Below are 22,197 nucleotides of genomic sequence, written 5' to 3' on the forward strand. Positions count from 1 at the left end.
ACTGTTTGACAGTCAGGCCATCCAATCAGCTAAGGTCCAGTTAGTGTTTTAAAAATTATTTTATGGGAGGTGGGCACCGCAGGCTGTGCCAGCATTTATTATCCATCCCTAATTGCCCTTGAGGGGGCAGTTAAGAGTCACAGCATTGCTGTAGGTCTGGAGTCGCAAGTAGGCCAGACCGGGTAAGGACGGCAGATTTCCATCCCTAAAGGACTTGAGTGAACCAGATGGGTTTTTACAACAATCGACAATGGTTTCATGGTCATCATTAAACTTTTAATTCCAGATTTTTATTGAATTCAAATTTCACCATCTGCAGTGGCAGGATTTGCCCCTGGGTCTCCAGAGCATTAGTCTCTGGTTTACTAGTCCAGTGACAATACCTGTGGGAAGGCAGTGTGCTGGACTGCTGTGTGGAATCATCAAATTTCTACAGTACAGAAGGAGGCCATTCTGTACTGACCCTCTGAAAGAGAACCCCACGTAACCTACACGTCTTTGGAACTAAGGGGCAATTTATCATGGCCAATCCACCTAACCTGCACATTTTTGGACTGTGGGAGGAAACCGGAGGAAACCCGCGCACACACTGGGAGAACGTGCAGACTTCACACAGTCGCCAACCCAGGTCCCTGGTGCTGTGAGGCAGCGGTGCCAACCACCATGCTGCTGAAACCCACGAGTACATGCAACTGGAGATTCAATTCAAATTTGCATGATAGAAATTTTGAAAGGCTTTTAAAATTGAAGTCTCTGAAAATGTATTTCCTTTTAAATAATTTTCCTTTACCTGCCCCATAGAGCTAATGGTCCCAAACATTCGGTGACAATTTTAGTGGATATTTCTGATAATTAAGCTTCCCTTTGGTTATCTAGCACCAGTACTGGCTGCAGAATCCAATTATTGTGCTGCAAAGGCATTCAAAATGAACTGGGAAGGTGTTAACCGAGAAAGTCTATGTCTCCCCCTGCAGGTCTGTGGAATCTGGTTTTCCTCTTTTCCAACATATCTCTGGTGTTCCTGATGCCTTTTGCATACTTCTTCACTGAATCAGAGGGATTTGCTGGCTCAAAAAAGGTGAGCAGGGATATTGTGGTGTTGCAGAAAGACTAGAAAATGGCTGAATGTAATTAAAATCATCGCTATAAAATAGGATGGTGGAGGCTGCTGTCTCGTGCAATAAGTGTGCAATTGTTGAGTAGGAAGTGGGAATATGCCAAATGAGCTGACACATGGATATGCCCTCTCATCCTGAAGTGAAGTACAGTCGTCCATGGCAGAGCTGAATCTGTACAGCTCTTGAAAGAGCAGAAGGTGGCCCAAGACTAATTCGGGGAGCAACTAGAGAAAGATGTGAGTTTAGGGTACGTTTGGCCTGGTGGACGAGGGAAAGGGAGGGATGTGACTGGGACTTTTATTTTACATTCTAATAAGAATTGGTAGTCCGGTTGGTGGGAGTTATCAAAAATATGACTTTATTATTGTTAATTACTCGCTTGAATCTCCTTGAATAAGAACTGAATAAAAGCTTAGAAACAAAATATCAAACAATACATAAAAAGGTCAAGCACCTGGCAAAAGCACAAAAGGAAATCACGAACACAAATAAGCAAATCGATGATTCAAGAATTCAGGAACGAAGACCTTGACTACAAGTTCCTACTTTTAAGGGAATTCTTATCTCTGGTTTAACCCTTCATTTAATTTCATTAGCTTCTAATTCTCAGCTGAGACGTCCTGGTTTGTTCAAATGAATGTCTGTTACCTAGAAGATGATTTGTTAATCAGAAAATTGGACATTACTTAAACTGGTGCCGATCAAAACTAACTTGGCATCTGCGTGCAGTCTTGGGAAAAGTACTGCATAAGTTTTCTCACACTTTTCTATGTTTACCAGCTTGGTGGAGACCTTAAGAATTGATTAATTGATTAGACCGAGAACAATACGTTCTTAGTGCTGAATACATGAGACAATGACCGAGTTCCTACAGTCAAGACACTTTTAATATTTTTGCCTCTTGGCTACATGTATTCAACCAGCACCTATATGAATAAAACTATAGACTAACAATTACAGAAGGAGCTAAATAGATGCTCTCCATCTTAGCGACACAAGTACATAATTCCTGTTGTTGGAGGTGAGGATGGGGAGCAGTGGGGGTGGCGCAGTGGTTAGCACTGCTGCCTCACGGGTTCGATCCCGGCTCTGGGTCACTGTCCGTGTGGAGTTTGCACATTCTCCCCGTGTCTGCGTGGGTTTCACCCCCACAACCCAAAGATGTGCAGGTTCGGTGGGTTGGCCATGCTAATTTGCCCCTTAATTGGGGGGGGGGGGGGGAAAAAAGAATTGGGTACTCTAAATTTTTAATAAAGATGGGGAGCAGATGGGACGAAGAGAAGCTCGGTGTTAGGTGTGATCTTTGGAGAAGAGAGCAGGATGTGATGAGCCGTTTGTTCCAGCTGGATCTGGTGTTGCTAAACTGATCGTTTCTTGATGGGCCTTGAATTTGCTGCTGATGGTTCAGTAAACCTGGTCTGTTTTTGATCTCTTGAAGCTCGTTTTTGGCTGTGGTTTTTGAAGGTGGCTAGCTGCTTAACCCAAGGGATGGTTGCAACTCTCCACCATCACCTGTTATTGGTGCTGTTTTTAGTCTTCTTTGACTGGTTGTGTACTGCAGCTGTGCCACCTGTTGCAGGTTATGGACTCCAGCTAATTCAAGGAATTGCTTATTCGCCTATTGATGGCATGTTCTTCAGCGAAGTTCCCACTGCACTCTTCTGCCTGAAGCTGTTGGCACTTTGAGTGATCAAGTCAATTAAACAGCACTCGGCCTTGACTGGATACTAGTGGTACTGGCTGCTGGCATTATGGTTGCTGGTTTTAAAATATCATCTGACCTGGAGTTTCATCTCCGACCTCTTTTTTAAAAAAAATATATGGGAACCCTATATTAAATGTTATTGTCTCTATCCGCAGGGAATTATGGCTCGGGTTTATGAAACATTTGTTGTCCTCTTCCTTCTGACCCTCCTGGTTCTGGGGATCGTGTGGGTGGCATCGGCAATTATCAATAATGATGCAGCTAGCTGGGAATCTCTCTACGGTGAGTATCCTGCTGAAGGGACTACCTTAATGTGTTTCCCCCGAATGTCTTGAAAACTTCAATCAAAACACTCCATCGCCTTCTAAATTGCAGGGAATAGAACCTGAGTTTGTAAAATGTCTTGTCAGGTGGAGTCCAGGTGTCAGAGGAAATCTACATAGTACTCCTCCAAGGTTAATATAACCTTCCTAAAGTATGGCACCAAGAACTGCTCAGTGACTCCACAGGTGGTCGAACCAGGACTTTTGAAGCACGCCGCCTTTTCCCCTTCCCTCCCTCTCTGAATTCTAATCTTCCAGATATGAAGGCCCAGCATCCCATTAGCATTTTTGGCCTTTCTGTACCTGAAATGAAGATCGCTTATTGTCACCATTAGGCTTCAATGAAGTTACTGTGAAAAGCCCCTAGTCGCCACATTCCGGCGCCTGTTCGGGGAGGCTGGTACGGGAATTGAACCGTGCTGCTGGCCCGCCTTGGTCTGCTTTCAAAGCCAGCGATTTAGCCCAGTGAGCTAAACCAGCCCACTATTAATTATCGTTTTAAGGCCCTGTGTATCTGGACTTCCAAGTCTCTTAGACTTTCCTCTGTTTTGAGCTTTTCACCATTTGGGGAATTCTCCTGTTTTAAGTCCAACGTGGATGACCTTGTATTTGCCTAAATTCAAATCCATTTGCCACAGTTTTTCCCATTCGCTTAATCTCTCCATATCTCTGGTAGTTTTATGCATCCTATCTATTTTCAATGCTACCTATCCTTGTCATGTGGATGTGTTCCTTTCTATCCCAGCATCGAAGTCCTTGCTGGAAGAGGAGTGGTGGCAAAAATTGCAATTTGTACTTCTAAACAAAAAAAAATAATACAGGGTTGGAGAACTTGTGGGGGTCTCAGTCCTAACACAGGGCTTAGAGGATCACATCATTCCTCATGTTGTTTTCAGAGTTACATGTCCTAGTGTCTGAGCCTTTCCAGATGTTGTAACCAAAGGGAGTCCAAAAGCTGAACTGGGGACCCTGGTCCAGGTTGTCCGTCCTTTAATCCATATTATATTTTAATCCATGTTCTCTTTTTACCAACAGATCTGTGGGACTATTATCTTCCATACCTCTACTCCTGTATTTCTCTATTTGGAGTTCTGCTTCTCCTCTGTGAGTAACTCGGCCTAGGAAAAATGTGTGGCCTGTGCTATCTTAGATTGTTATTTCTCATTATTAATCTTGTCTACAAGGTACGATTCTGTAAATATGACCATGTCCCAGACACCACCATCCCCATCCCTGGGTATGTCCTATCCACCGACAGGACTGACTTGACAGAGGCAGCAGCAGAGTGGTAGACAGCCAGGGTGGAGTTGCCCTGGGAGTCCTCAACATTGACTTTAGACCCTATGAAGTCTCACGGCATTGGGTCAAAAATGGGCAAGGGAACCAATGGAGTCAATGGGAATTGGGAGCCATACCTAGCACGAAGGAAGATGGTTGTGGTGGTTGGAGGCCAATCATCTCCGCTCCAGGACATAGCTGCAGGAGCTCCTCTGGGTGGTACCCTATGCCCAGCTCTTTCAGCTGCTTTCTCAATGACCTTTCCTCAATCGTGATGTCAGAAGTGGGCATGTTGGGGGCGGCATGTGGCTCAGTGGTTAGCACTGCAGTCTACAGCGCTGAGGACCTGGGTTCGAATCCTGGCCCTGGGTCACTGTCCACATGTCTGTGGGTTTCGCCCCCACAACCCAAAGATTGTAGGTTAGGTGGATTGGCCACCTAAATTAACCATCGACCCTTGCAATCATTGCCATTGCTGAATCCCCCACTATCAACATCTGGGGATGATCGTTGACCAGAAACTGAAATGGACCAGCTATAAATACTATGGCTACAAGAGCAGGTCAGGAGGCTAGGAATCCTGTGGCGAGTAGGTCAGGAGTGTGATGGAATACTCCCCACTTGCCCATCCAGGGCAAAGCAACACACTTTTGTTTTATAATTTACTATACCCAATTTTTTTTTTTTTCCAATTAAGGGGCCACTTAGCGTGTTCAATCCACCTACCCTGCACATCTTGGGGTTGTGGGGGTGAAGCCCACGCAGACACGGGGAGAATGTGCAAACTCCACACGGACAGTGACCCAGGGCAAGGATTCGAACCAGGGTCCTCGGTGCTGTAGTCCCAGTGCTAGCCACTGCGCCACCGTGCTACCCACTCCTGCTTGATGAGCACCTGTTCTACAGCCATCCACTCCCTCCATCTCCGATACAGCCATGTGTACCATCTACAAGATGCACTGAAGCAACTTACCAAAGCTCCTCCAACAGCACTGTCCAAATCCTTCAGGTCAGCAGATATACTGATTTCCCCACCCAAGTCTTGCACCATCCTGACTTGGAGCTATAATTGCCATTCCTTCATTGTTGCTGGGTCAAAATCCTGGAACACGCTCCCTAACAGCACTGTGGGTGTATCTACACCTCAAGGTCTGCAATAGTTCAAGAAGACAGCTCATCACCACCTTCTCGAGGGGCAATTAGTGATGGGCAAGATTTGCTGGCCTAGCCAGCGACACCCACATCCCATAAAGGAGTTTTAAAAACCTTGCTTGTGCAGTGTGTCATCTATTGCCTTAACCGGTTAGTGCAGAGCTAGGAATTGGAGAGATAGTACTGTCTGATTCATCAGCATTTCGAATATGGAGAGCAAGTTGCATATGTTTTATTTCCAGAATTAACTTGTCTCCTTCTCTTCACAGTGTGCACTCCTTTTGGCTTGTCCCGCATGTTCACTGTCACTGGCCAACTTCTTGTAAAGCCCAGGGTAAGGAATCATATTTTACAACCTCTCTTCATCTAAGGTAATGTTGCTTAACTCCAGCTTTTCCATTGGCGTTCGCTTGTCGGAGTCCCCATAAGATATAGGAGCAGAAGTAGGCCATTCAGCCATCAGGTTTGGTCCACCAATTAATGAGATCATGACTGCTATGTGATATTCCTCAACTCCGATTTCCTGCCTTATCCCCATACCCCTGATTAAAAGTCTTGTCTATCTCAACCAGCCTCTACAACCACCTGTGGTAAAGAATTCCACAGATCTGCTACCCTCTGAGAAATTCCACAAATTTATTACCATCAGAAGAAATTCCTCCTCCTCTAATGTCATGTGTGGCGAATTAAGGTGAACCGATGGATGTACTCTACTTAGATTTTCAGGAGGTATTGATAAGGCACCACATCAAAGGTTACTGTGAAAAATTTCATGGTGTAGGGGTGGTGTTGATTGAAGATTGTCCAGTTAACCGGAAACAGTTGGCATAATTGGGTAATTTTCTGGTTGGCAGGATGTGACGAGTAGTGTGCCACAGGGGTCAGTGTTGGGGCCTTTAATTTTTACGATTTATATAAATAACTTGGTTGAAGGGACTGAAGGTATGGTTGCTAAATTTGCTGACGACAAAGATAAGTAAGAAAGTAAATTGTGAAAAGGATGTAAGGAGGCTACAAAGGAATATAGATAGGTTAAGTGAGTGGGCAAAAAATTGGCAAATGGAGTATAATGTGGGTAAATGTGAAATTGTCCATTTAGGCACTAAGAATAAAAAAATCCTTTATCTCAATGGTGAGAGATTGCAGAGGGATCTGGGTGTCCGAGTGCATGAATTGCAAAAGGTTGGTGTACAGGTACAGCAAGTAATTAGGAAAGTTAATAGAATGTTATTGTTTATTGTGAGGGGAATTTATTAGTAGGGAGGTTATGCTGTGTGTTCCGTATTGGTCTCCTTATTTAAGCAAAGATATAAACGTGTTAGAAGCAGTTCAGAAAAGTTTTTAAATTTCGAGTTCCGATTCATTTTTTTTCCAATTAAGGGGCAATTTAGCGTGGCCAATCCACCTACTCTGCACATCTTTGGGTTGTGGGGGCGAAACCCACGCAGACATGGGGAGAATGTGCAAACTCCACGCAGACACTAACCCAGAGCTGGGATCGAACCTGGGACCTCGGCACCATGAGGCAGCAATGCTAACAGTTCAGAAAAGGTTCACCAGACTAGTGGATTTCACACACTTCTTTTCCCGGAACCCACTTCTGCCAGTCAGCCGACTTTTGCGACACGCTATTTTCGCTTGCCTTTAATGTGACAGTGAGCCTGTTGGTCCTCACGATCTCTCATTCAATGTTACATTTCTGCTAAGGATATCAGCTGATGGTTTTTAAATAAAAAATTTCCAAGGGCAATTTTGCGTAGCCAATTCCCCTATCCTGCACATTCTTTGGGTTGTGGGGGTGAGACCCACGCCAAAAACTGGGAGAATGTGCAAACTCCATATGGACAGTGGGCTGGGACCGAACCCAGGTCCTCTGCACTGAGGCAGCAGTGCCAACCACTGCGCCACCATGCCACCCATTAGCTGATGATTTAAGTTCTCACTGCATCCTTTGGACAAATCAGTCTTCGCCAATAACGCGCCATGGTTAGTCTTCAAACTCCTTCTGAATTTTGTGTGACGTCAGTGTACGTGCCGGGCACGTGACCTGCTGTCTGCCACCGCTTCTGACTGGAAGATTGCATCGTTCCATTTAAAAGCCGATCGCGGCCGACATTCCCCATTCTAAAAGCTGCTCATGGCTGTTGGGTACGTCACCCGCAATCTGGAATGTCTCCCAGCACCCACCTGCGGGTCATGACCCGCAGTTTGAAAAGCCATGCACGAGACTAATACCAGGAATGGACGGGTTGTCTTGAGGATAGGTTGGACAGATTGGGCTTTTATTCGCTGGAGTTTAAAAGAATAAGAGACTACTTGGTTAAAACCTTTAAGATCCTGATGGGCCTTGATAGGGTGAATATGGTGAGGATATTTCCTCTTGTGGGATAATCTACAACTGGGGGTTACTGTTTAAAAATATGGAGTCGCTTGTTTAAATTGGAGATGGGAAATATTTTCTGAGGGTCGTGAGTCTCTGGAACTCTTTCTTAAAAGGCAGTGGAAGCAGAATCTTTGACTATTTTGTGGGCACACGGTAGCACAAGTGGATAGCACTGTGGCTTCACGCCAGGGTCCCAGGTTCGATTCCCCGCTGGGTCACTGTCTGTGCGGAGTCTGCACATCCTCCCCGTGTGTGCGTGGGTTTCCTCCGGGTGCTCCGGTTTCTTCCCACAGTCCAAAGATGTGCAGGTTAGGTGGATTGGCCATGATCAATTGCCCTTCGTGACCAAAAGGTTAAATGGGGTTATTGGGTTACGGGGGTAGGGTGGAAGTGAGGGCTTAAGTGAGTCGGTGCAGACTCGATGGGCCGAATGGCCACCTTCTGAGTGAAATCTGAACAAAGGCTGTTGGTGGAGGCTCTCATTGCCATGCATGTGTATAGTCGTTTTAAAGTGGGTCCTGTTGCTTCATGAGCCAGCTCTCCAATGCAAGTGCAGCATTAGAAAATTGTGAAAACTACTTTTGGTCAACAGTGACTGTCCATTTTGTCCCTTCCCCTGACATTCATCCCTTTGTGGTTATGTTGAAGATTGCAAATACTGTACTCACTGGTGTATTGGAACTCCCAAGGTACTATTTAATCTTTTTATGTTGAGGTGAATGAACTGCCTCCAATTTGTGGCACTGCTGCCTGATACTCTGTATTGGATGAGGAGGAATTTTCTCCAATGTTAATTCAATAACATTGTTTATATTCCCTGCCACAAACTCTGTTCATTAACCACCGACTCTATCCCCTCTTTGGTAATTGAGGCTGCACCATCTGTAACTTTGTCGTTCTATTTAACTCTGAGCTGGACTTCAGCCCCACCATTACCAAGAATATCTGCTTCCACTCCTATTGCCATCCCCTGCTGAAGCCCTTATCCGTACTGTTGTTGATACCAGATTGAACTATTCCAATGCTTTGTTGACCAACGTTCCATAAACTTGTACTCTTCCAACACTCTTCTGCTTGTACCCTAACCTGTACCAAGTCCTGCTCCCCATCACCCCTGTGCCCTCTGACCTACACTGGCTCCTTGTCCAGCAACCCATCAGTTTTAAGATCTGTGATCAAATCCCTCCAGCCTGAACCCTCTGATCTCTCTGCTCCAAGTCCAGCCTCTTCAGTACCTATGACTTAGTTCTTCTGCCATTAATGGGCTTGCTTTCAGCTGCCAGGGCCCTAAGCTCTGGAATTGCCTGCCTAAACACCTCTGCCTTTTGGATCCAACCGTTGGTCATCTGTCCTTGTGTCTCCTTATTTGGCTCAATGTTTGATGCTCCTGTGAAGAGCCGTTGGGATATTGTGTTAGCTATGCCAATGTATGTTGAACGGAGATGGGATGCATCAAACTTGCTCTACCTTTTTGTTTGTAGCTTTTGGAAGATCTGGATGAACAACTCAACTGTACACGATTTGAGGAGGCTGCTGTGGTGCATAAGCTAAATGGTGTGTAAAAACAGTTCTTGTCAACAGTTCTACTGGACTACATATGACCCCCACATCCAACCCCTTCAATGGTGGAATAAGCTTAGTTGAATTAGTTGGGGTGTGAATTACAAGGGGCCACGATTTCAAGGTGAGAGGGGGAAAGTTTAAGGGAGATGTGCGTGGAAAGTTTTTTACGCAGAGGGTGGTGGGTGCCTGGAATGCTTTGCCAGCGGAGGTGGTAGAGGCGGGCACGATAGCATCATTTAAGATGCATCTAGACAGATATATGAACGGGCGGGGAACAGAGGGAAGTAGATCCTTGGAAAATAGGCGACAGGTTTAGATAAAGGATCTGGATCGTCGCAGGCTGGGAGGGCCGAAGGGCCTGTTCCTGTGCTGCAATGTTCTTTGTTCTTTGAATTTGGTACCCTTTTTTCATTTGGCAAGCACATGAGATTAGTGTTATGTTCAAATTGTTAGTAGTCCAAATCGCACATCATACATTTGAGCTGTGCAACTTTGTGCCCCAATGATAGCTGATCGTTACAATCAAAGGTTTGATTGAATCAAGAATTTTAGACAGTTTAAAAGCAATTTACTGTGAAAGGAATTCAAAAGCACCATTGTTGCTAATGTATCTTTGTTTTTTCTTCTGGCGGCAGGCAAGATGTCATCTTGCTGGGTGTTTTTCAGTGTGGAGTCCCTCAAAAATCAGTTCCTGAGTATCCATGCCAGGAGGCTTAAATTGGGTAAGGACAGGAAATCTGGATTAACTGTGCGCGCGTTCTTTTTTTTTTTAGTATGACTCACCTAACAGCATGTCTGTGCCTACAGAAATAAGGAGAAGAGCATCACCATGGCAAAGAAACCTGGGATACCCATTAGCAATGCTGTTGCTTCTGGCATTAACAGTAAGTGTTAAAATGTTGGGTGGGTTTTGGTGAAGAGATTCCAGGTGTAATTACTGCAAATGTTGCCCTTTTTCGACTCCATGGCCACTTGATGTATCTCAAATTAATTTGCTTAATATTCTTAAGGACACCATTGACATCTATGATGCAAGAACAAACCTATGAATTAGACTTGGTTCTCATTACAATCTTTTCTGATAAATGCGCACCTTGTTCGAGCATAGAATGCAGTGTACCTAATCACATCTTGTGCACTCATTGTGCAGAATTACTGATCTCACAGAACATTTAACTACAAAGTGTTCTGTAAACTGTTTTTAATGCTTTGCCAACTAAATGCAGCCAACCTACTGTCAAATGTCACCTGGGGACAGCGGCACACTTTGTAGTCTGACCTTTTTCTTTTGGTGTAAGAGGTATTCCAGCTTGTTTTGGGTTGAATGACTGAATGCAAAAGTTTGCCAGTTGTCTTTTTGTGCTGTTTATAGAAATCCTGAGTGTTCCTCTGCTAATCCCATCAGGAATGGGTGGTGTGTAAAGTCTTGGTCTACCTAAAACCTTTTCAATTGCTGAGATTAGCATTTTCTAGCAACTGGAAAGCTATGTTAAGAAATTTGATGGGCAAACATAGCTTCTTGGGAGTCCATTTCTTAAAAGGTCATGTTGGGGAGGTTAGTTGACCTTTCCAAGAGCATATTCCTTTATGAATAGGAAAGACTGGGCCTGTTTTCGTTAGAGAGAAGAAGGTTAAGAGGAGACTTAATAGAGGCATACAAAATGATCAGGGGGTTAGATAGGGTGGACAGTGAGAGCCTTCTCCCGCGGATGGATATGGCTGGCACGAGGGGACATAACTTTAAACTGAGGGGTAATAGATATAGGACAGAGGTCAGAGGTAGGTTCTTTACGCAAAGAGTAGTGAGGCCGTGGAATGCCCTACCTGCTACAGTAGTGAACTCGCCAACATTGAGGGCATTTAAAAGTTTATTGGATAAACATATGGATGATAATGGCATAGTGTAGGTTAGATGGCTTTTGTTTCGGTGCAACATCGTGGGCCGAAGGGCCTGTACTGCGCTGTATTGTTCTATGTTCTATGTTTGCCAGTTACGTTCTCAACTAGCTTGAGCTTGCTCGATGGCGCCTGTGCCACTCCATTCCAGTTTTACTCTGGAGTTAGTATCTTAACCGTTGCAGTTCTCTCCTCTCCTCACTCCCTCTTTTTTCCCCCCCTGTCCCACCATCTACAAGGCACAAGTTAGGAGTGTGATGGAATAGTCTCCACTTGCCTGGATGAGTGCAGCTCCAACAACACTCAAGAAGCTCAACACCATCCAGGACAAAACAACCTCGCTTGATTGGCACCCCACCCACAAACATTCACTCCTTCCAGCACCAATACACAGTGGCAGCCGTGTGTTCCATCTGCAAGATGCACTGCAGCAACTCACCAAGGCTCCTTCGACAGCACTTTCCAAACCTGTGATCTTTACCATCTCGAGGGAGGGACAATTGTAGCAGTTACACGGGAATGCTGCTGCTTAAAAGTTCCCCTCCCAAGCCCCACACCATCCTGTCTTGGAACTATATTGCTATTCCTTAACTGTTGCTAGGTAAAAATCCTGGAACTCCTTTTCTAACACTGGGCACCATAACCACAGCAGATGAACTGCAGCGGTTCAAGAAAGGGCAATTAGTGATGGGCCTCAAATGCTGGACCGACAGTGATGCTCAAATCCCAGCAACAAATATACAAAAAAGGTCAACTAAAAATGTAATTGCTTCATTTCTACAGGTTTAATAAGTAGTGGGCTGAGTTTATGTTTGCTGCCATTTATACATCTTTGAACAAAGTATTCAGTCGAGTCCGCCTGTCCCTTTAGCTGTAAGTTTGCATGGAACTGGTTTTTTTAAGGAGTGACTCATTTGTATAAGTCAAAAACTAAATGATGTACGGCCCTTTAGTTTTGAAAGAAACTTGTTTTATGCAGAAGTTAATTGATTGCTTGTTTTGGTTGAATCCAGAAAACTCAACTTCACATGAAAGACCTCACTGAGAAGTTGAACTGTTGGCTGACCTTTGGCACAAACATGATTGGCTTCTGTTTGACTCCCGATGCAGCGTGAGCCAGGAATTGCACATTACTCAATCCATAAATAAAACTTCACTATTTAACTGGTGCACATGATCAAACCAAGTGTTGTCGTTGTGATTTTCTTGAATGTTGTAATCCCCAAGTGAGGGTGTCTGCGACTGCACAAGTCGAGGTTTTAGCAGCTGCATTCGGCCCCAAGCCCTTCCAGCTGAGGTGCACCATGGGCCAAATGCCACATAAGGCGTCCTATTTGTGTTCTGCAACTCCTGTTGTTGTGTTTGTGTGTGACAAAGGGTTGTACAAGGGACTCTTGCTCTAAGCTTTTGGTTGGGATTGTTCCAAACTTTTTTTTTTTTAAATCATCCCCCCCATCAGTTTAAGGGCCATAAAGACAGCGCTTCTGAAACACAAAGAGCAATGTAGCTTCATCTCGACCACTCTGGGAATGAAATGTCTTGTCAACTGGGGAAAGTTGGAGTACACTGTTCTTCTCAATTGATTGTTCTGCTGTAATTTCAGGGTATCTCCATCCTCCTGGTGGGATTCCATGTTCTTGAATTACTTATTGATGAAACGGCCATGCCCAAAGGAATGCAGGTAAAGAAAAGCAAAACATATCATTTAATTCTGCTATGTGTTATGCTCCTGTATGTCTGAGAACCATCTAGACAACCTGGTTGCATGAAACATTTCATCTCGGCCCCTCTGATTTTTAAAAAAGCTGCACATCCTTGAGTTGGGAAAGTCAGCGTGATTTTTCTTTTGGTTATGTGCAGATATTGAGGGTTACTGAGCTGTGATCTAGTTGAATGGTGCAGCAGGTTAAGAGGTTGAATGACCTCTTCCTGTGGCACACCTTGTGAAGTGTAGTACCTGGAATTTCCCAGCCCTGTTCCTGTAGCTTTTGTCTGGCTGCTGTCCTGTATCAGGAACTACCATGGTCTGGTGGCTTTATAGTTTCCAAATATCATCAGTAAGGGAAAGTCTCCAAAGTTAGGTGAATGCAACCGGTGCTCAAATGTTGGGACAGTTGCATGTTATAGGTTCTCAAACCATATTGACTACCTAAAATGTCCTGTTGCAGTGAGTGAAACCAAATCTTAAGATAGAAGCCACTTTAGTATGTATAATTAGCTCCATAAGTTGGGATGTTTAATTCTGAATGCACATGTGTGTAACAGAGCTTGGTGCTGCTCCCTTATTAAAACTGCTGTTTATTCACTTGCAAAATGGGCGACATAGCGGTTAGCACTGCTACCTCACAGCACCAGGGACCTGAGTTTAATTCCAGCCTTGGGTGACTGTCTTGTTTGGAGTCTGCACGTTCTCCCAGTGTCTTTTCCTCCGGGTGCTCCGGTTTCCTCCCACAGTCCAAAGATGTGCAGGTTAGGTGGATTGGCCATGCTAAATTGTCCCTTAGTGTCCAAAGATGTGCAGGTTAGGTGGATTGACCGTGCTAAATTGTCCCTTCGTGTCCAAAGATGTGCAGGTTAGGTGGATTGGCCATGATAAATTGTCCCTCAGTGTCCAATGATGTGCAGGTTAGGTGGATTGGCCATGCTAAATTGTCTCTTGGTGTCCAAAGATGTGCAGGTTAGGTGGATTGGCCGTGCTAAATTGTCCCTTAGTGTCCAAAGATGTGCAGGTTAGGTGGATTGGTCATGTTAATTTGCCCCATAGTGTCCAAAGATGTGCAGGTTAGGTGGATTGACCATGTTAAATTGCCCCTTTAGTGTCCAGGGATGTGCAGGTTAGGTTATGGGAGGGCGGCACTGCAGCCTCATGCCGCTGAGGACCCGGGTTCGATCCCGGCTCTGGGTCACTGTCCGTGTGGAGTTTGCACATTCTCCCCGTGTCTGCGTGGGTTTCGCCCCCACAACCCAAAGATGTGCAGGGTAGGTGGATTGGCCACGCTAAACTGCCCCTTAATTGGGGGGGGGGGGGGGGGGGCGGGGGGGGGATCAATTTATTAAAAAAAAAAAGGTCGGGTTATGGAGATGAGGTGGGGTGCTCTTTCGAGGGTCAGTGCAGATTCTATGGGCCGAATGGCCTCCTGCACTGCAGGGATTCTATGGAAAAGAAGTGTTTTGACAGCAAGCTCCCCAGCAACTCTATAAACATTTTAAAAAAAAAATAAAAAAATTTAGAGTACCCAATTCATTTTTTTCTAATTAAGGGGCAATTTAGCGTGGCCAATCCACCTGCCCTGCACATCTTTGGATTGTGGGGGTGAGACCCACGCAGACACGGGGAGAATGTGCAAACTCCACACGGACAGTGATCCGGGGCTGGGATCGCACCTGGGACCTCGGCGCCGTGAGGCAGCAGTGCTAACCACTGTGCCACCATGCTGAATTACAAATGCTCGATAAACTCTTTGTTGTATTGCAAGTGAGAAACGAGGTCAACCTTTACAAAAATCAATTATATATATAGTTTCCCAAATGGCCTCTTGAGTTGCTACTTGTGCTGCAGTATATGATGTGGACCCTAAACAGTTTTCAATGTGCATCATGCTGTACCTTTAATAACCTGGTGGAGGAGCTCTTGTACCATGTACATGCCATGTCTGAATGAAGAACAGAAAATGCTGGAATGTGCACTGTAGGTCTGTCTGGAAAGGAAAAAGGTGGGTAAAAAGACTGGTTGAGCCTTCTCAACTCCTCTCTGGCTCTGAAGAAGAGCTGATTGTACAATGACCCTGTACAATGCGTCTATTGTGCGCCCCCCCCCCCAGCTGCGAGTTTGCAGGTTATTCCTGTGGAGGTATGTTTCTGGATTTTGTATCCTGCCCACTTATGCTGAACTCCAGTGCTACAGATACTGGTAGCTGTCCAGTGTATTAATGGCCTTTCTTTTGGACCTGGGCCGAGGGTGTTGGAAGTCATTTGACTGTGGGTTGATATCTCAACTGTATGCCAGTAGTAACCTTTTTGTGTATTGACCATTACCCAGGAGCCCTCCTCCTGATCTTCTCACTCGCTCTCCTTTCTTTCTTCCCCACCGCCTCGCTCACTACCCTTGCATATATGCGCGTGCGCACACTCTAAAGCCAATTGTAGTTACATGACTGCTTTTTCTATTCCAGAATCCTCTTCTAGGAAAAGACTCTCTCTCTATGTTTGGTTCACTTGGAGCAGCTGTAGAAGTCATTCTCATATTGTATCCTTTAATGTTTGTTCTGTAAAAGCAGACAGAGCCCCACAGTGTTGGGTCATTTTCCCTTTTGTGCTCACCAGGTTTTCCTCCAGGCCCCACATTATTGAGTCTTCGCCACCTGTAGAAGGCACAGGCCAAGTACCATAGTGAGTGAGGGTATGTTCCCAATCTCCTGCCTCCAGTTTTTTTATTTGTTAATGGGATGTGTGTGTGTATGTGGCTGAGAAAGCCAACATTTATTGCCTATCCTGAATTGCCGTGTAAGGTGGCGGCGAATCACCTTGAGCTGCTGCCTTTTGTTACCCATTCGCAATTGCTGGGGATTTCTGATTGGGTAGGCGTGGCCGGAGAATCCACCCATGGTGTCCAAAGAAGCCTGTGCAAGGCCCTGCCCAAAGACTGCCATGAATGACAGCTGTCCCCTCTCAACCACGCTGTACCCCACCACCCTGAATCCTTCCTCTGGACTCAGTTAGAAAGGACTTGGTGGAGCAGCCTCTTGTTTCCTCTTTGCTTGTCTGGCACACGCTTTGGCCAGGGGCTTTGGCCAGGGAGTGCATGGCCCAGTGCTGAACGAAGGACGTGCTCCTATCCTCCAGCACTTGTTACCTCTGTAATTTAGGAAATATATAGACCATTGTACAAAGTGAACTCTCCGAAACAATTTTGCAATGATCAGAATAAGTTGAGGGACAAAGATTGGCCACGACATTGGGGAGGCCTGACCTCTTTATTTGGATGGTGATTGTGTGTTCCTGGGTCCAGCTGAGAGGGCAGACTCGGTTTAACTTCTCGGCCATAAGTTGGCCCAATAGTTTCTGGTTCTCTTGTCTGACATGTTTTTGAATATTTTATTTGCACCTTGACTTCAATGCAGTTACTTAATGGTGTCATCAGTTGTTGGGTTTTACAGTTCACCATTTTTCATCAAGCTTGCTCCCAGGAAGCAGGACACCACCATGACTAAGGTAAGGTTGGAAATCAGTCTGTTGCTTCCTGTTTGAGGACTGGTGTTGTATTATAAAATGCCACATTGTTCTAGTTGCTTTCTTGTGTCAGTTACACGTTTGGGTAATGGCGTGGCAACCCTTTGGGGAAGAGGAGTCAAAATCTTCCATTTAGTTTCTCTGATTCTTAAAGTGTATGTAAATATGATTATTTTTAAATCTACAAAGAGGAACCACACCGGGGGGGGGGGGGGGGGGGGGGGAGAATGACTGGTTATAGTTACCCAAAGCTCAGTGACTGTAGGCAGCACTGTTAAGCTTGTTCTTGTGGATTTTTTTGATTCTTTCATGGCTGGCTAGGCCAGAAATTATTGCCCAAGTTTCATTGCCCTTGAAGATGATGGCAAGCCTTGTGAGTTGCTGCGGTGCATCTTGTAGATGGTACACACGGCTGCCACTGTGCGTCGGTGGCGGATGGGATGCCAATCAAGCGGGGCTGCTTTTTTAGTGCATAGTGTCAAGCTGCTTGTGGTGTTGGAACTGCACTCATCCAGCCAAGTGGGGAGTATTCCATCACACTCCTGGCTTGTGCCTTGTAGATGGTGGACAGGCTTTGGAGAGTCAGAGGGGGAGTTACTCACCGCAGGATTCCCAGCCTCTGACCTGCTCTTGGAGCCACAGTAATTTTGTGGCTAGTCCATTCAGTTTCTGTTATGCCGTGATTAATATTTAGTATTGTCATCAGTGAAATATGGTAAGGACCGGCAAAGACCACCTTCCTGGTCCCTATGTACTGTAGCTTACACACACCACCCCAACTATCTCACTGGCAGTGTCATTTAAGGCACATTTTGAAAATGAAAACAAAAACATTTGTTCAGTTTGCGAAACAAAACTCTGCAGCAATCCTCTTCAAATCCTGGAGGTGACCAAACAATGACTTGTGACCCTGGCCTGCTGTAATTCCGCTACTTCTGTATATAGAGGTGTCAGGAACATGACCAATTTCCTTTGTAAATGCTTATGGTGAACCTGCATTCACTTGCTGTCAATTTACTTCAGAGTTTAAGACTATGCAAAAAGCATCCAACCGTATTCTATGCTTTTTGTCACCAATGCTCAAGTTATCGGTCTTTCCTAACCTATCTAGTTTGTAGTCTATCCATGGACTGAGTCTAATCCTTAATTTCTTTAAGACAGGGGGGTCTTGTTGCGCAGTGGTAGTGTCCCTACCTACCAGAAGCTCCAGGTTCAATTCCCAACAGGACTTGTTGGTCATGGAAGGAGCATTCATAATGTAGTGCAATTGGCTCATAATCAGTCCAGGAATCAAAAGTGTGCATGAAGACACTTACACTTGTAGAAAAATAAAAATTACTTTGCAGAATCTCCGTATCAGTTGATCTGTTCCAAAAATAAAAAGCCCTGGTTCTCTTTGCCTATCCTGGTATCAGTCAAGTAGCCCTCATGTAAACCTTTTCCACAGCCTTGCTATCCTGCACTATTTGAGGGGACCAAAACTGGACACACTGTTCCCAGATGTGGCACGATCAAGGGTGTTTGAAGGATGCCATTATCTTAATAAAAGCAAATTACTGCGGATGCTGGAATCTGAAACTGAAGAGAAAATGCTGGAAAATCTCAGCAGGTCTGGCAGCATCTGTAGGGAGAGAAAAGAGCTAACGTTTCGAGTCCAGATGCTCTTTTCACTCCCTACAGATGCTGCCAGACCTGGTTTCATTATCTTTCTCGTTCTGTGTAAAATCTTCTGATCTGTTTCATCTAGATAATCGGGAACTGTGTGTCACTGCTTGTTCTGAGCTCAGCCCTGCCAGTATTCTCCCGGACACTCGGTAAGAAACTGTACATTTCTCCAGTGCCTGTAGCTGCTGTTTTAAATCTTCCAGGTCTGCTAACTTTACACATCCCCACTGGGGCAGTGTTGGATGTTTTAATCAACTTCAACCTGTTCAGACTAGGGAGGGGAATGAAACCCTTTATGATAAAGTCAACCAGGTTCAGTGTGTCTTGCTGATTGCATGAGGGGAAATAGCCCCCCTCCCCTGCAGAATTTGTTGATTTTAAATTAGGATCTCTGAAAAATCCACTGTATAAACTGCACTGCACCTGTCATTTATTACCCATGAGTCATTTTTGTGACTTCTCTGAATGTAACCAATAGCAATGAGTGAATCCGCTCCCTGTTAACGAGACTATTTGTGTGACCTTTTGCTGCTGCTTTTCATATTGCCTTTGGTAACCAGAGAACATTAATATGATATTTGATAATGAGGAATAGTTACCCCTTTGTATAATGCAAGGAAGGCACTGGTTTTCTGTTTCCTGAGAAAAACAGATTAAATTGTGGAATGTGATCTCCAAAATGCTAATTAGAGATCCCAGAAGCAAATGCAATAAAAACAAATTTGCTTTACACAAGTCATGACATGCCTTTGGCCCTGATGGCATCTTGTGAGCACCGTTGCTGCTAGGATTTAAGTTACTTAAGGCTGCCTGCAGGTGGCACCAAACTCCACTAAGGCCACTTGGTGTTCAAAGCCCCATTTTTAGTTTGCAAAACCTGCATATACAAAATTCAGCTTTTCCTGCCTTGTGTTATCTTGGAGAATTTATGTAGCCTTGGTTTTTAAAATATCTTTCTCTTTCTCCCCCCCCCCCCCCCCGGGAAGCATTGGTTCCCTCACCGGAATATAGTTGCATGTGTTTGGATCCCTATCTGTGATATAATGACTGTTGACCAATTATTAAAGAAGGTGCAAATGCATATCTGGATAGTAATCCAGCCAAAACCTTGGCCTTTTTTATTTCTCCATGCCGAGCAAAGGAACACTGCAGAAAATTGTAGCACTATTGCTTCAGTCATGGCTGAGAATTGAGTATCTTGAGAGTTCAGGAATTGAACCTAGTCTGCACTACTGACGCAGAATTTATCTGTTGGCCGTGGTGTTCCTTTTATTTATTTAAAAAAAAATGCAAAGCTTATTTTTGATTTTTGTGGGTGTTTTATGGTACTGTACTTCAGCAAACACTAACTTCAGAGAATTGCAAGATAATTTTTTAGTGAAAAAAGATTTAGTTCGAAGGACCAGTTTGTAATCACCTAACTGACTAGCTGTTTTAACTTTGTGTTCCTCAACATGTGTCTAATAACTAAAAGAAGTGAATCTTTAAATTCTTCTAAAAGAATCACCTCTCTAAGGTTTCATATGTTCTTTTAATGCCCGGATCCAACAGCCAAATAATTTTGCTTCACTCAAATTGAATAGGAATTTATCCAGGCTGTCTTCTTGCATTTCGAAATTTCTGCATGTACTCCTCCGGAACCAACTCGCACGCACAAAGGATTGCTTTATTTACTACATATTCTATAGATACCTACCAGTCTACTTTAAAAGTAATGTCCAAATTTATGTTGGCCATTTCATCTGTTTAGCTACCTTTTTTCAAAAGAAATAAAGAATGCTTCCAAATCCTTTTCTTCAAATTTTGGAGGAGCTTGACATTTCCCCACTAGGTTCATGTCTTGAACTACTTCCTTCCTCAATCTGTTCTAGTGTGTCACTGCTGCCAGCATTTTAAGCTTAAATTCTCTTTCTGCCATTGCTAATCTTTTCACTTCCACATCCAGCATCCTCATTTCAATTTCCTTTCAAAAGTGCACTCTTTCTTTTTTTCCCCCCTTTTCCTGCTTTTCAAATTTCTTCATTGTTATTTATTTCTTCTTTTGTTGATATTTCTTTATCTTTCTCCTTGCCCTGCATTTATTTGTAATTGAATTTTGGCTAATTCTATTTCTCTCTTTAAAATTTTTTTTAAAAAAAATTGGTCTGCCAATGCTTTTATAGAGATACGTAGAAGATAGGAGCAGGAGGAGGCCTTTTGGCCCTTCAAGCCCGCTCCGCCATTCATCACCATCATGGCTGATCATCCAACTCAATAGCCTATTCCTGCTTTCTCCCCATAGCCTTTGATCCCATTCTCCCCAAGTGCTATATCCAGCCGCCTCTTGAATATATTCAAAGTTTTAGTATCCACTACTTCCTGTGACAATGAATTCCACAGGCTCACCACTCTTTGTGTGAAGAAATGTCTCCTTATATCTGTCCGAAATGGTTTACCCCGAATCCTCAGACTGTGACCCCTGGTTCTGGACACACCCATCATTGGTAACATCTGCCCTGTATCTACCCGGTCTAGTCCCATTAAAATTTTATAAGTCTCTATGAGATTCCTCCCTCATTCTTCTGAATTCCAGCGAGAACAATCCCAACCTAGTCAATCTCTCCTCGTATAACAGTCCCGCCATCCCTGGAATCAGTCTGGTAAACCTTCGCTGCACTCCCTCGAGAGCAAGAACATCCTTCCTCAGAGAAGGAGACCAAGACTGCACACAATACTCCAGGTGTGACCTCACCAAGGCCCTGTACAATTGCAGCAACACATCCCTGCTTCTATACTCAAAACCTCTCGCAATGAAGGCCAACATACTATTAGCCTTCTTTACCGCCTGCTGCACCTGCAGCTTACCTCCAGCAAATGGTGCACAAAGGACACCCAGGTCCCACTGCACACTCCCCTCTCCCAATTTACAACCATTCAGATAGGAATCTGCCTTCCTGTTTTTGCTTCCAAAATGAATAACCTCACACTTATCCAAATTATACTGCATCTGCCATTGGTTTTCCCACTCTCCCAACCTGTCCAGATCTTGCTGTAGGATCCCAGCATCCTCATCACAATTCGCAATTTGATAATTTCAACTTTCCTTGCCTCGGCAGGTAATCCCCACTGCAATTTATCTACCAATCAATTACCCAATTACTCTTCTTTACTTTCTGTACCAGTCAAGTTACAACTTCAAGAAAATCTTAGCAATTTCCAATGTCACTGTTGGATTCTAACCTGTACAATATCTCATTGTCCAGTATCCCACTTCTCATTTAAAAGGATTCACAGAGATGCCACCATTTAACAATAAGTCCCAGACCAAGTTTTACTATTCGGCTTCCAGTAACTTGCTTTCCATGTTTCAAAATATCCCAACAAATTATTACTAATCAGCACCCAATAACCCTTTCCATGTTATGATCGCAGAATTGAACCTGGCTCAAAAGACCATAACATGTACTTTTTGTTCTTCTGCATTTTATAGAAAAAGTTACAGAACCGTTAATTAGCTTTAACAAAAAAATTAAACATAAAACAATTGGATTATTATTACGCCCTCTTAGCTTAACAATTCAACACAGATTTTAAGACCAACACTGATTACGAAGTACATCTTAAACGACAATTGTCTCATTAACACAAAGTCCCCTTTAAGCACACAAGATGACTGTGGTAAGACGCACTCTTCTCTGAACCAGTGAATGTCTGTGGATTTCATAGATTTCATAGAATTTACAGTGCAGAAGGAGGCCATTCGGCCCATCAAGTCTGCACCGGCTCTTGGAAAGAGCACCCTACCCAAGGTCAACACCGCCACCCTATCCCCATAACTCAGTAACCCCACCCAACACTAAGGGCAATTTTGGACACTCAGGGCAATTTATCATGGCCAATCCACCT

At 44.3% G+C, this 22,197-nt stretch overlaps 1 protein-coding gene across 3 annotated transcripts in view; it reads left to right on the forward strand.

Annotated features, from left to right (window-relative positions):
- lmbr1l (limb development membrane protein 1-like) overlaps positions 1–22,197 on the forward strand; it is a 140,507-nt gene that overhangs the window by 102,479 nt on the left and 15,831 nt on the right. For all 3 annotated transcript variants that reach the window (XM_072493778.1, XM_072493780.1, XM_072493779.1), the window contains 11 exons: positions 975–1,078; positions 2,979–3,105; positions 4,182–4,250; positions 5,846–5,910; positions 9,441–9,513; positions 10,158–10,244; positions 10,330–10,406; positions 13,022–13,099; positions 15,591–15,664; positions 16,539–16,629; positions 18,395–18,461. In XM_072493778.1, coding sequence (XP_072349879.1) covers positions 975–1,078; positions 2,979–3,105; positions 4,182–4,250; positions 5,846–5,910; positions 9,441–9,513; positions 10,158–10,244; positions 10,330–10,406; positions 13,022–13,099; positions 15,591–15,664; positions 16,539–16,629; positions 18,395–18,461 — 912 coding nt within the window. The remainder of the gene's footprint in view (positions 1–974; positions 1,079–2,978; positions 3,106–4,181; positions 4,251–5,845; positions 5,911–9,440; positions 9,514–10,157; positions 10,245–10,329; positions 10,407–13,021; positions 13,100–15,590; positions 15,665–16,538; positions 16,630–18,394; positions 18,462–22,197) is intronic.

The sequence above is a fragment of the Scyliorhinus torazame genome, chromosome X, assembly GCF_047496885.1.
Source record: "Scyliorhinus torazame isolate Kashiwa2021f chromosome X, sScyTor2.1, whole genome shotgun sequence".
Classification (NCBI taxonomy): Eukaryota; Metazoa; Chordata; class Chondrichthyes; order Carcharhiniformes; family Scyliorhinidae; genus Scyliorhinus; species Scyliorhinus torazame.